At 39.6% G+C, this 14,382-nt stretch overlaps 1 protein-coding gene across 3 annotated transcripts in view; it reads left to right on the top strand.

Annotated features, from left to right (window-relative positions):
• FYB2 (FYN binding protein 2) overlaps positions 1-14,382 on the top strand; it is a 107,256-nt gene that overhangs the window by 73,116 nt on the left and 19,758 nt on the right. For all 3 annotated transcript variants that reach the window (XM_036026158.1, XM_028514167.2, XM_036026159.1), the window contains exons 8-12: positions 777-879; positions 3,293-3,452; positions 11,800-11,914; positions 12,005-12,045; positions 13,527-13,590. In XM_036026158.1, coding sequence (XP_035882051.1) covers positions 777-879; positions 3,293-3,452; positions 11,800-11,914; positions 12,005-12,045; positions 13,527-13,590 — 483 coding nt within the window. The remainder of the gene's footprint in view (positions 1-776; positions 880-3,292; positions 3,453-11,799; positions 11,915-12,004; positions 12,046-13,526; positions 13,591-14,382) is intronic.

The following is a 14,382-nucleotide window of genomic DNA, read 5'->3' as shown; positions in this document are numbered from 1 at the left end:
TCTGCACACTGGTGCATGGCTGTCATTCATGTCACTAGGGAACACTCTCTGCCGGGTGCCATGCTATTGCGACCACAGGTTCTGTAGCACCGGTGGGGATACACAGAATGAATAAAAGAATGCTGCCTCCTTGCAACTTGATTTTCAGTCAGTTGACAAGGGGTCATGGAGGTCTAGAGGCAGATACCTAGGCAGCCCATTATAATACAAGATAGAAGGACTAAGTGTTGGAAGAGCAAATAAGAAGGTGGGACTGCTCAGGAGAATCAGGGAAAGATTCTCAGAGACAAGATGATTTGGACAAGCTGAGAAGGGTGCAGTGTATTTCAGCAATAGAAGATGTCAAAGGCATGTCTGACCAAGGAAATAGAGATAAAAAGGGAGAGTTGCTCAAAGTAGCACTGTGGCTTTTGGAAATCACCAGAGTCTTGACTAGAGCAAAGGTGCAGGGGTGGAGCAGAGGGTGATGGGGTGGAAAGAAAGGCAGGGGCCAGATCACTAAGGGGCTTACATTTTCTCCTACATGCAATGGGGGGTTATTAGAGATTTTGAGCAGGAATTTACTCTGGCATTAATTGGAGCAGGCAGAAACTCAGAGGAACTCTCTGTGGTGGACTGGATCCTGAGAGCCCTCATCTTTAAATATATATATGAAGAAGAGGGATTCACATCTGTTTGAATTCATTTTTCCCATTCATTTCTTTTAGGATCTAGTAGTACACTATTATCTAAATATTCTAAACTTAATTTTTTCCTGGTATTTTTTCTCATTTCAGCCCTGAACATGAAGATGCCAATAAAACAATGAAGGAAAAAGAGCCAGATGAATTGAAACTTCAAAAAAGAGAAAGGGACCTACATTCAGACCATCTTTTTGAGGTATCTGCATTCTAGGGTTCCAGATCAAACGGTACAGCTCAGCTGAGTGATAGGAGCAGTTCATGGGGTGACTGTAGAGGGTGAGACATGTAGCTCTCCAGAGAGACAAAGTCAGGAGGTATGGTGGACTTTGAAGGCATTTTATCAAGGGTATGAATGTGACAATTCACAATGAGCTCTAGCCTTGCACTTTCCAGGCCTTAGAAGCAGGGCTGGGACTAGTGTGAGGTCATCAAGGCACCCAGTGGACAAAATACAAAGAAACATTCAGGGGCTGATCCTGCACTTGCACAACCCCAGAGGGAGGGTTCTGTGCTCTTAAACCCTGCTTAGAGGAGTGGCTTAGCCTCTAAACTCGGTCATCTCATCTCTGAAGTCAGAATCAATAATCTTACCCAACTACCATCCCCATGACTATCCTCAATCATGATCATAAAATGAAATAATGTGAATTAAAGTGCTTCTTAGGCCATAAGCTACCATAAAAATGAAATGTATTATTGTTGTCAATTAATTAACTAGTTGGCTGATTAATATTTATTAATAGTAAATACTGTATATTTGTGTACATTAATATCCAATTGACACTATTCCCTCCAAAGTGGTATGATTGGAGGCTTAACTAATAAACTCTACCAGGACTACTACCAGTGCATAAAACATTCTAGATACTTGTATAATAGCTGCTTGTATAGATACCTTATAATATCAAATTGTTCCAGTTTCATCCGCAGAAACTGGAGAAGTCAGACAGCTTGGTGGTGGTGGGAGCCCACGCTGGTGTGTTGGCCCAGAGGCCAGGCTGGACCAGGTTAGGTGTTTATAGAGTATCACAAAGCAGCATAATTTGGAGGAGTAAGTCACTAACTATGAAAGACAGGGACCAGAGCCAGTAAAGCAGCATCTTGTGTCAAGGCCAGAGGGCAGAGGGGCAGGGCCATAAATGGATGATGAGGCCAGAGATCAGGAAGAGGTTTATCAGAAAGACAGGAGAGGAGCATGATTAAGGAATATTGATCATGCAAGAGCAAGAGCAGGCTGCATTCCTTCTCAGTGCTGACCACAGGATGAGAGCCAGGTATGGAGTTGGGCTACCACCAAAGGGACATATTTCTACTTTCATAGAGTGGATTTGAGTTTTAGATATTGTGAGAAGTTATTTGGAATGTGTTGGACAGATGCAGTGGGTGGTCTAGCTGGGCAGTGCTCTTTGATATCAAATACAAGCTATAAGTTAGTAAATACATAACCGAAAGAAGGTGGCTGACATATGTATGTGAAACGTTGACTTCATTTCTTCCTTGTCACCTTTCCCATTTAAATGAATCCTTCTTGGTTATGTGACTAAAAAGAATTCCCCTCCTCTATTCTCCTCTTAATTTGCTCAGATCCCACTAAGAATGCAGGAAACTCCATGCCTTATATCTATTGATTACTTTAGCTTTCTCCAAGTACTTTCAAATGTACCATCATGTCCACTTGTTGTCTTCCCCTGTTCTTCCTGCTGGCCCTTCAGATCCTCCCTGGTCTGTGGCTTCCATGCTGCCCTCTTGAGGACACTGACACTTCTTCAACTACCTGAGCCTCCATACATGCTGCTTTATCTGCCAGGTGTTCCTTTATGCCACAACCAATGTCTTACTTCCATTCTAAAACTATTCTAAAAAAAAAACACAGTTTAATGAAACCTGCCTTTGAAGTCTCTCCCAATGCTGTCTCTGAGCCAAGATATTTGACCTCCTCCTCTGTTTCCATCCCCTAGTAAGCAATACTGCTGTAAAAATCTTGCCCCATTATACCTTAGTTATTTGCATGTATTGTCTTCATGTGTGTAAACCACCATGTTTACTGCATCTCTCTATCTCCAGAGCTTAGCATGTTATCTCACCTTCAGTAAGTGTTTAACAAATGACAGAAATAATTGATAAGGAACAGGAGAATGGTGGGTGGAAAGAGGAAATGTCAGGTAAAAGGAACAAAGCATCCCTTAGGTGTCAAGAGCACAAAGGTCAAAGGTTTATTTGCACAAAGGTTTATGAGCACAAAGGCCTCAGTATATTATTAGCTGTGCAACCAGAGGCCAGCTGTTTAACCTTTCCAAACTCTTTGTCAAGAGGACTAATGAAGATTAAGAACAATCAAATAGCTAAAGAGCCTGCCCTGCAGTCAGTGCTCCATTATATCCTTATTGCCTGCTGCAGCCGCCTCTGTGCCCAGCTTTCACTGGCCATTCAGAGGTGAGCAAAAGATGCAGTATGAGTCCTCAGGAAGCTTAGAGCCTAGTAAGAGAGTGTTAAATAAAACCATAAATAATTGCTCTCTGTGAGGAATGAATAGATGACAGCATGAGTAAGCAAAGAACAAAATAGCTAAGTCAAAGCCCCGTCGCCCTCTTCCTATTGTGTGTATTTAGGTGGGTGCCTATGAAGAGAAACCAGGGAAAGCCCCAATGATGAAGGTTCACAGACATATGGAGAGCATGCTGGCCAGAAAGCAGGATGCTGTGATTGACACCATCCAGACAAAGGCCTACCCCAAGGACCTGAAGCTGCTCAGGCACTTCCAAGGCCAATGTAAGTTCCATTTCTTCCTGCTTCTCTTTACCACTAATGCATTCTAAAGCTGTGCATTGCCAAGATTTCAACTTTTTCTAAGTATTTATTGAACATCTGTTATGTACCGAATAACTTGACTTAGTGAGGCAGCTGAGCAGTAGTGGAAAGACCACTGTATTTAGAAGCAGAAGACCTGAGTTTGATCTGGATTCTAATACTTATTAGCCATGTGGTAACTTCATATTCCTGAAGCTTGATTTCTTTATTTATAAAAAGACTAAACTGGGAAGTATGTCACATAATAGGTACTCAGCAAATATTTAGTCCCTTTTTAATCCACCAGCTCCTGTTGAGTGTTTTGTGTAGGCCCAAGTAATCGATACCCTGATGATATAGTAGTACAATATTGTTATTTGACTTTATTTAGGTTGCATTTTACCTTCACTTGATTGCAAATAATAGTGAGTAATAGTCAAATCATACTTTCTTAAGGAAAAGAAAAGAAAAACAGGAGCCTCATCTAGCAGAAAGTCTGGGTGGTCCAGGGACACAAACAATATTATAAGGACTCAATATTACTTTTCTACTCCTGGCTTTGCTCTGCTCTGGGTCAGCTCCATTTTTAGACACATTCCACCCTTGTGGAGGCAAGATGGCATCTAGCAATGACAGACTTAGACGCTATCCTCTCAGGAATCCCAGAGGAAAACAACAAACTGTTATACTCTCAACAGTTATAAGAAAAGGCCCAGATCTGAGTCTCACTGGCTCTGCTTGGGTCACGTGCCATCCCTGAACCAGTCATTACAAGTGGGGGATACGATGCTCTGGTTGACCCAGCCTGGGTCATAAACTCACTCCTAGAGCTGGGGGTAGAGTCAGTGCTAGAAAAACTACATAACCCCAGATTGAAAGATTTCCCAAGGAAAATCAGAGGGCTGTTATCAGAAAAGAGAGGTGGAGGTAGACACAGGATAGACAAAGAAAACAGATGTCTACTCCAGCTCAGTAAGCCACAGCCAACTACTGACATTTCATAAAGTGTCATAATCCAGTTATAGAGGAATAAATGTATAGTGATCATAAGATAGACTCAAGGTGCCTCCAGGCTAGCTGGCCTCATCCCTGCCACACACCCTCTTCCCTGCACACTCTCTGCTCTGTTCTCAGCTTACTGACTATGGCATGTGCTTAAGAGCTCCTATAATTTTGCTTGATCTCTTTCCTCTGTCTGAAATGCCTTTATGCTCATTCTCTACCTGCTGATGTCCTATTAGTCCTTTCAAGTCTATTTCAAAAGTCACTTCTTTGAGGCCTCGCTAACCTCCTTCCATCCTCATTCCCACACTCCAGGGACCACAAGTCCTCCCACCCCTGTTTCCATGACACTGAACAACTGGATGGCCATGCTGCTGTGTGAGGCTTTAGAGTGGACCAATTCTGGGACCCAGGAGCACTTCATACTAATCCTGTAACCTTGGAAAATTTCCTTACTTTCTTGTGTAAATGAGGTTACTACCACATATTTCCCAGTGCTGCTTGTCACTGCATATAAAGTGTCTGGTTCATATGCTAAATAACTGTTAGTGCTCTTCATTCGTTTTTATTTCTGAAAAATTACAGCATGCCTTACATTATAATTCATCACGCACATGCTTGTCTCCCATGGCATACTGTGAGCATCTTGAGATCAGAGACCATTTGGTATTCTTCTCTGTATCTCCATAACCTGGCACAGTGTCTGGCGTACTTGAGCTGCCTAACAAAATCTTGGTAAGCAAAAGAATGAAAGAATAAATCAGACTTTAGTTTCTGACACAATAGTAGATTAGACAATCTGGCTCTCCTGACAGAAACAAGTAAAGAATAAAAGTTTTTAAAATTTATAGAAGTATCATAGAAATGATATAAAAAGATAACATTTACATACCTGCAGTGACCAGGAATCCTGGGAAGAAGTGAGCACCAAAATTAGTTTTGCCCTGAGGGTTTTACTGAGCTCTGAATCCCCTGAGCTCCTATTTTACTGCAGGACAGGCAGAGTGTAGGGGCTCCATCCCAGGGCCTGCCCAGAGGGAGTTTATAATAGGAGACTCCTGCATAAAGTTGGGACCCCAACGGGTTACAGCCACACTTCAAGAATAAACAAGACTGCACCTATAGTTAACATCACTGTACTGTGTACTTATAAATCTAAGATGGTAGTTCTCATGTGTTCTTACTACAGTAAACATTTTTAATTAAAAAAAGATTTGGGGCAGGGGAGACATTTCTGATTAGGTGAAGGAGAAAGCACAGAGGTAGCATTACTTTTAAATTCATGACTTAAGATGAGAAATGGATAGGATTATAGGGGGAGAAATGGAAGAGAGGAAATTAAGTTGAAGTAAATAAAATAGTTAAAGGAGAGCCCAGAATTTGGGGCTGAAAGACATTGTCATACAATTATGTAATGCCCATGGTGGGTCACTATAGATTTGGGGATTATGCTGTGATGAGAACAGTCTGAAGAAGATTATTCTCAGCAGTCCACACATATTACTAAAGTACAGAGGGAGTTGCTGAACCCACTAATAAGTTTTTTACAGTACTTATGATGGGTAACACAAAATGCTTAGTTGGAGAGAGTGAGTATGAAACAGGAAAGTTTGAGAAAAAATGTGAGTGTTTTTATTTAAATAATCCTATTCAAGTAGATCTCTTGAAAAAAAATGAACAAAGTAAAAATATTGCTCCTTTGATTGGAAAAATAAAACAATTAGCAACATAAACCCCACTGAGAAGAAGCAAATTTGCCCATTTTTACCTGTAAGTTAAATTAGTTATCAAAAGCTAATCCTCATGCGTATCCACAGCTCAAATTCACCCTATCTGTGTGGTCCAAAAGAAACCCAGTTGAATCTAAAGTGGTACCAGCTTGGTAGCTCTCCCAGACAATTGGTAACAGTGAACATAAATCCTCTTTGATGAAATTCTACCTTTACCAAGGTTTTAAATAATTCCCACAAAGTGATTTTTTAAAAATTTAACAGTTCATAGACAAAAACAAAACAAAACTAAACACACAAGGAAACAAATCGCAGTGAGTAAAAACTAACAGAACAACAGACAACAGAAACCAACCTGCAAAATGTTACAGATATTATGGTTATAAGATACAAAACATAACTATATTTAATATTTTTAAAATAAAGAGAATAAACAGATTGGAAAAAAGATTAAAAATGATTGATAAACTAAGTATAGAAATACAGTGAATGGATTACACACCAGATTAGACACAGCTGAAGAGGAAATAAATGAACTAGTAGGTAATTATAGGGAAATTATCAAAAATTCGTTCTATAGGGGAAACGATTGAAAAAGAATGAAAGAGAGAACAAGAGTCATGAAGGACAGAATGAGAGTCATTTTTTTAAACCCTCACCTGAAGACATGTGTATTGATTTGAGAGAGGGTGGGGACATAGAGAGAGAAACATCAATTGGTTGTCTCCTGCATGCGCCCCAAGTGGGGACTGAACCTGCAACCCAGGCATGTGCCCTGACTGGCAGTCAAACTCATGATCTTTTGGTTTATGGGATGATGCTCTAACCAACTAAGCCAAACAAGCCAGGGCAAATGAGAATCTTTTTTTAAAAATATGTAATCTTTATTATATTTTTTTCCATTACCATTTAATCCCCTTATACCTCCCTCCCCCCAGCAATCACCACCCTGTTGTCCATGTCCATCATAAAATGAGAATTCTATGAAAGGACACTAGAAGGCATGGGGAAGAGGAAATAATAGATTAAAAAGGCAATATCTGATAATTTTCAGAATTGTTGAAAGATAATCAATATGCAGATCCATGAACACTAAAGTTCTGAAGTAGAAAAAGTAAAAGAAATCTACAGCTAGTCATATCTTAGAGAAACTGAAGAATACTAAAGAATAAGAGAATATCTGAAAATACCTTAAAAGCACACCAAGGGAAAAGACCAGTTGTCCATAATCAAACAAGTAGGAGTTTGTTGAGTTCTTAAAACTAAGAATGTCTAAGCAGAATATAATACTGCTGAAAGATTTCTTTTTTTTTTTTAAAGCATTCTCAAATCTTTCTTATGTGACCAGCATGGTTCTGCAGTATTTGCTTTGTAGCTTACTTAGTCCACTGGACAACCCTGAGAGAGTGCAGGCTATCACCACGCCTTGTTGCAGATGAGAACCCTGAGGCCCGAAAGCCTGAGCTCACCTTTCCACAGGTCCCATCCCTGTGAAGCTGTGAGCCTGCCCTCTGGCCCAGGCAGGGGGCCTGCAGAGTCCTTGCTCTTAGCCATCATGCTCAGGGGTGGTGGGAGAGGCTTCAGGAAGATTTGCCTCTCACCCTGCTTGATTGAGCTCCAAGATTTTGACAATAAAAAGACAGTTAAAAGTAAAGCCTACAAAACATTCAAAACTAGTTAGTTAAATAAAGAAGAGGAGGAAGAGCAAACATAACAATTAAGTCTCGCTGAAAGATCTTAAATGTCTACCCAGAATTATATAACTAGTGAAATGCCTGTGAAAAATGAAAGGAAAAAAATATTTTCTGACAAACAAAAACTGAGCTATTTTAATGACCAAAACTTTCTAAAGGAGCTTCTGAAGCAGGTACTCAGGTGGGAGGCAAATAATCCCACATGGAGAATTCTGGATGCAAGAAAGTAAGCTGAGCAAAAATATTAACCAAATAAAACATTGATGTCAAATTAGGAGAAAGGACTAAAATATTGACATTTATAGTACATACCTTGGGGAGGTGATCAAAGTTGAAGACTTCTAAGGTTTTCAACTGACAGTAACAATATTAATTCACTTTAAGTTGAAAAGAGTTAGAATAGCTAGGATACATTCATCAAAAGATACCAATCAAAGAATGAAAGGCACATTACAGAGTGGAAGATATTTGATTTAGGACAGGAGACTGAATCAAAGGACTCATATATGAAATATGTATGTGAGTTCTATAAACACCCTTCTGTCCAGAAAATATGAAATGGAAATATTTTATATTTCTATAAACATCCTGTATTTAGAATATATAAAATAGAAATTATTCAGAAAAAAAGAAATTTAGAGAAATTGGGAAAATATTTGAGTGAATACTTCACCAAAGAGGTTATCCAAAAGGCAAATCTCAGGGAAATTACAATATATATATATATAAAGCTGTACAAGTCTCAGGGAAATTACACTACATAGCCACCAAAATGGGTAAAGAAAAAAAAAAAGACTAAATATATCAAGTGTTAGTGAAGTTATGGAACAACCTGAACTCTTCTACACTGTTGGGATCATAAACTGGGATGACCCCACTGGGAAACTGTTTTCTATTAAATCCTAACATGCACATATTCTGTAACCTCAGAATTCCATGCCTATTCTCATATCCAACAGAAGTGCATACTTCAGTCTACCAAGACATATACAACTTGTTTGTGGCAGAATTCTTTTTTTATAATAGCCTTAAACTGGAAACTGTCCAAATATCCATCAAAAGTAGAATGGAGAAACAAATTATAGTATATTCACACAACAGTTATAAGAATGAAGAAATTACAAGTATACCCAACAATATGGATGGATCTCACAAACTTAACATTCACTGAAAGGCAACACCAAAGATGACATTCTAAATTATTCCATTAATATAAAGTTAAATATGCAGAATTCACCTCTGGTATTAGAAACTAAGAGAGTGGCCCTGGCTGATGTGGCTCAGTGGATTGAGTACACGCCTGCAAACCAAAGAGTCGCCTGCCCGTTTGATTCCCAGTCAGGACACATGCCTGGATTGCAGGCCAGTTCCCCAGTAGAGGGTGCTCAAGAGGTGACCACACAATGATGCTTCTCTTCCTCTCTATATCCCTCCCTTCCCCTCTCTAAAAATAAATATACATTTTTTTTTTAAAGAAAGAAACTAAGAGAGTGGTTCTCTTGTGGGAGGGAATAGATACTAGAAGGGAGCACAAGAGGGCGCTCTGGGACACTGGCACTGTTAAGTTTTTTGATCTCTGAGCTTAATAGTACATGAATATATTCAATTTGAGAAAATTTGTTGAGGTTGTGATTTGTGCCCTTTCCTGTACATTATACTTTAATTAAATTTAAGAACATAGTAGGGTAACTGTTAAAATACAGGCATAGCACACATACCTTCCAAACCAAAAAATAACAAAACTGAATGAAGAGAAATTTTGGTGAATCAAGAAAAAGGAAGATGAGGGAAAAAAATAGAGCAAATAAAAGGCACATAATAAGATAGTAGGTATAAATTTTAAAATACCAATAACACTCTGAATTTAATACACAAAACTCTCTTGTTAGAAGATATATGCATTGAAATCATTCAATATTAAAAACTATATTTGAGTACCTTTTATGTGCCAGCCCTGTTCTAGGTGCTGTGGGTATCACAGCACATAAGACAGACAAAAATTCCTGTCTTCATGAAGCTTACATTATGACCAGAGGAGACAGATAATAAGTAATAAAATTGCCACTGTATGGAATGGTAGTAATGTGATGCGGAACAAAATAAAGGAAAGAGAATTAGGGAGGCTGGTGGAAGCATTAGAAGTTGCAGTTTTAAAGTGCTCATTGATGGCCTCAAAGACCTTAAACATAAGGAAGTACAACCATATGTGGGAGTGAGCCATATGTGCATCTAGGGTAAGAATGTTCTGGAGACAGGGGAAAAGAATTGGAGTATCCTGAGGCAGGAACCTACCAGCTGTGTTGGAGGAATAGCGAGGCGGCCGGTGGGAGGAGGGCAGAGTGACTGAAGGACAGTACAATTGGAGAGGAGGTCAGGGATGGTGAGGGGCAGATGGTGCATGGGCATTTTTAGACCATTGGAAGGGCTTTGGCATTTACTTTAAATGAAATTTGAAAAACCAATGAAAGGTTTTGAGCACAAGAATGGAATGATCTTACTTGTATTTTAAAAAATCATCCTGGCTGCTGTCTTGAAAATAGAATGTGAGATAAATGAGGGGACCTGTTAGGCATTTGCTGCAATAATTTAGCTGACAGACCACAGTAGCTTAGAGGAGGTGCCGCGGCAGGGCTGGTGAGGTATGTTTGGATTCAGGAAGTAATGTGAGAGTGGAGCTGTGGATTGGAGGTAGGATGTGAGAGAGGATGCAACCGAAAGGACAGAGTTGCCACTTTTTATTGAGTTGAGCAGATTTCAGGCAGAGCAAACTTGCAGAGAGAAATTGTGCATTTGCTTTGGAACACAATATGTTTAGACAAGCAAATGGAAATGGTGTGAGGGCTGACAGAGTATCTAGACTTCATTGGAGATGTCCAAGTGAGAGCTGTCAGTTTGGGAGTTGTCTACACTTGTAAAATGAAATCATAAACTTTTACATTTGTATTTGCCGGAAGGAAGGATTAAAGAAAAAAAGAAAAAAAATTGTCCCAAACTAAGAATTCAGCAACTTTGTGTTTGGCATCTTTGTTTTGTGTTGGAAAAGTTTACTGATGTCTCCTTAAGAAGCAGGGCCTCTGGCCTCTGGGAGCTGACCCTCACTGACAGCCTGGGGCCTAGACGCTGACTGACTTCATGTTAGAGGGAAGAACCTTGTTCTTTGGTTCGTTTAATTAATAGTCACAACTCAATTTGCTTATTGTTTACTTTGCAGATATATTACTGCTTATTTCTGATTAATAGTTCATGTCTGAAAATGGTTCTGAACTACCCATAATCTAACCATTAATTATGCCAACAGAGAAAAGGTGACAGTTTTATGGTAATGACAAAATTACAGCTCTGTGACATCAGCTGGTCCCTGCCTTTCACAGCCTAGCTACTTGTGCAGACAACCCCCCAAATTTTTCCGCCTGGTAAACCACCTCCTGGCTGATTCCAGCATTAAATGAATATTAAATGTTGACATGTATTCAATCACCTTGTCCAATCAATTTTTCTTTAAGAAAAAAAATGCCCAGAACTGGGTAAGGTCATCCAGGTAGAAAAAGAAGCACAAGGGCTTCGCCCTGGAGGACTCCAGCATTTGAGGTCAGGGTTAGAGGAAGAACCATCCAAGAAGAGGGAGGAGTTGCTGGCTTATTGGGTCACTAGCCCCGTTCACAGAAATGCATTGCCACAATCATGTAAGTGCAGGTGTTATACATCACTATCCCAGCTTCTGAGTCATAACTGAGCCTCTGCAAGGGGAAGTGGTTTGCCAAAGGATCATGGAGACCAAGGTTATAAACCAGTTTTAGCTCATGTAACCTGCCTTTTCCTTTTCTTGCCTCTGTTGCCACAGTGTATGTGAATGCGTTCATGATAGTGCTTTATCTTCAGAGGGTGTCTCTGCTTTCCTTGCAGGTGGGTACGTGGAGGCCTTGGAGATGACTATAGGAACACCAGGCCAAAGGCCCTTTAAGCCCAGTTCCACCTCAGAAGAGACCTATGATGATGTTGAGTACCCTGGGAGAAAGGGGTAAGTTCATTCCAGCCCCTCAGCTGTGGGGTGAGACTTTAAAGGCACAGAGGGACTGACTAATGGTCTTTGTTTCTTTTCTCCCCACAGATCAAAGTCAGACTTCTCGAACTCATTTGTCTCCGATAGTGGTAAGTATAGGAAGACGTTTCAGAAACTGCCAGTAGGAACTGCAGCTGTGGCTGATTAATGATAAACTGTCTTTTGTTTGTACATATTTTTAATATTACCAATGGGGCAGGGTGACAGGAAGCCCAGGGAAGTGCTCTGAGGCCTGTGTTTGTAAATGCATTTAGACTGGTGAAGGTGACGATGTTGGTAATGGGGCTCTGGGGGCAAAAAAGCAGCTTCACTGTGAAATTGCTTCCTTCCTGATCTGTTCACAGTGGATGTCTGATTACAGGAATGCTTTGACTTAAAACACTTACAGGGCTTCCCAATACGTTTACAACCCACGTCACATGGTCTGCAGGCCTTGGGAGGTTTGCCTCTGTCTGCCTCTGCCACCTGTCCCCTCAGCTGTGCTCAGTCTTCACCTTGGAGATCCATCACGCTGACTTTCCAGCACCTCTGACTTGCCTGGCACCCACCAAGCTCCCGCTGCAGGGTGTGTGCCATTGCTGTTCCCTCTTTCTGGCATGTTCTTTCCTTCCCTGTACCCCTTTGCCTAAGTGACTCTTAACTTTTCTTCTGAGGTCAGCTCAATCATTATTCCAGAGAATAATCTCTTTGATGTACAACCTTAGAGTAACATGGCTCTCTTTTTCATAGCACTTCTCAGAGTTACAGTTTTATATTTATGTGATTCTTTGAATAGTGACTGTCTTCCCTCTTAGATGGTTACCTCCTTTATGCTTACCATTTTCCTTAGCCCCCAGTATAATGACAGGTCCATGCAATACATTGTTAAAATATTTGTTGAATGAATGAATGAAAAAATAATGGAGGAGGGATAATTAAATGCTACTTCAGTTGTATTTGTCCTTCTTAAAAATGTCATAATTTTAGAGGGAGAAACCATCTTAGAGATCATTAAACACAGTATCGTCATTTTAAAACGGAAAATGAGGCACAGAAAAGTTAAGTGACTCTTTTAAATTCAAGGTATATAAGTCAGGTTGTGAACATGAAAATCCTCTGTGGTCTGGGGGGACTCAAAGTATATCTGTGTTTTTTAAGCCCATGTGTTGGCTAGGCTAAACTTATGCTCTGAAGGGAAAGATCATTCAAGATACATTTGTTCTCCGTTATTTCTGTAGAGCTCAACAAAATGTTTGATGCTTAATGGACTCTGATCTATACATATTAAACATGCAAAAGGAGAGAGTAGAAGGAAGTAATCTGCTGATAAACCAACTTTCATTGGCAACATCAATCACACTGTGACTCAGGGGTGGAAGCAAATATTAATTTTCATTTGCACATACTATTCTAGAGGTTTAATTACTTTTACCATATGCTTATAAAAATATGAACATTTCAATAAAAACTATTTAACAAAAAAAAAATAAAGGTCAGAGTACTCTAGCCCCTAGTAGGTATCCAATAATTTTTTGTTAAATATGAATCAGAACTAATGTCAATTAATGGGTGATTTTTTTTTTAATTTCAGAAGAAAATAGTAAAGAAATGTATGAAGATGTATACAAAACAAAGAGCAACTCCACCAAGATAGAGTGAGTTTCTCTCTTTCTTGGCTTCCTGGCTAATGATATTTCCTGTTAGTCCATCCAGGAAAATCACTTTGAGAAGTGACTCCCTTCCCTGCCCCCACCTTCTTTAGGGAGGACTTGCCTAGAGAGTGCAGGTAAGCTATGGTAATACTACATTGTGGTACATAGAATACTAGTAATTATGTACAGTCACATGGCATAAACTTCAAATCACATTGCTTTCTCTTCTGAGAAAATTACCATCTCCCAGAATAGAGGACTTTAATATTGCATTAGAAGATAAGTGAGAAAGAAGTAATTGCCAATAAACCTTGCTTCAATTCTATAGTACTTTTCCAGGAAGAAATCAATGGCTGTCAAGAATAATATTTATTCAAGTGGGCATTATTTGTCAAGTTTAGTTATTAGGGGCATGTTATGGAAAAGAAAAAAGCAATGGTCAAAAGCAAGAAGTATAAGGGTTGAGAGAAAAAAAGGGGATCAATGCTGGGTGGAATGGTGTGGATGTTTCATTCCCCTTCCCTACCCACCCCCTGAAACCCAAGAGCATATTTGGAAAGACCTTATTCATCAGCTGGGCAATCAGTGTACCACCACTGTTGTATTATATCATTCAGAAAATTAAAAATCAGTGACGTGAATTTTAGGAGCCAGGAAGTCCTATAATTTATTTCTAGTATCATTTGTAAACTCTGCTCCCATGAGTCATCTTCTCTGAAAGGAAGACTTTCCTCCATAAATTGCAAAATAGAGACCATTTATCATAAATGAAAGTTTGCACTGATGTATAAGAGC

This window comes from Phyllostomus discolor, chromosome 5 (assembly GCF_004126475.2).
Source record: "Phyllostomus discolor isolate MPI-MPIP mPhyDis1 chromosome 5, mPhyDis1.pri.v3, whole genome shotgun sequence".
Lineage (NCBI taxonomy): Eukaryota > Metazoa > Chordata > Mammalia > Chiroptera > Phyllostomidae > Phyllostomus > Phyllostomus discolor.
This window is presented reverse-complemented; position numbering and strand designations above follow the sequence as displayed.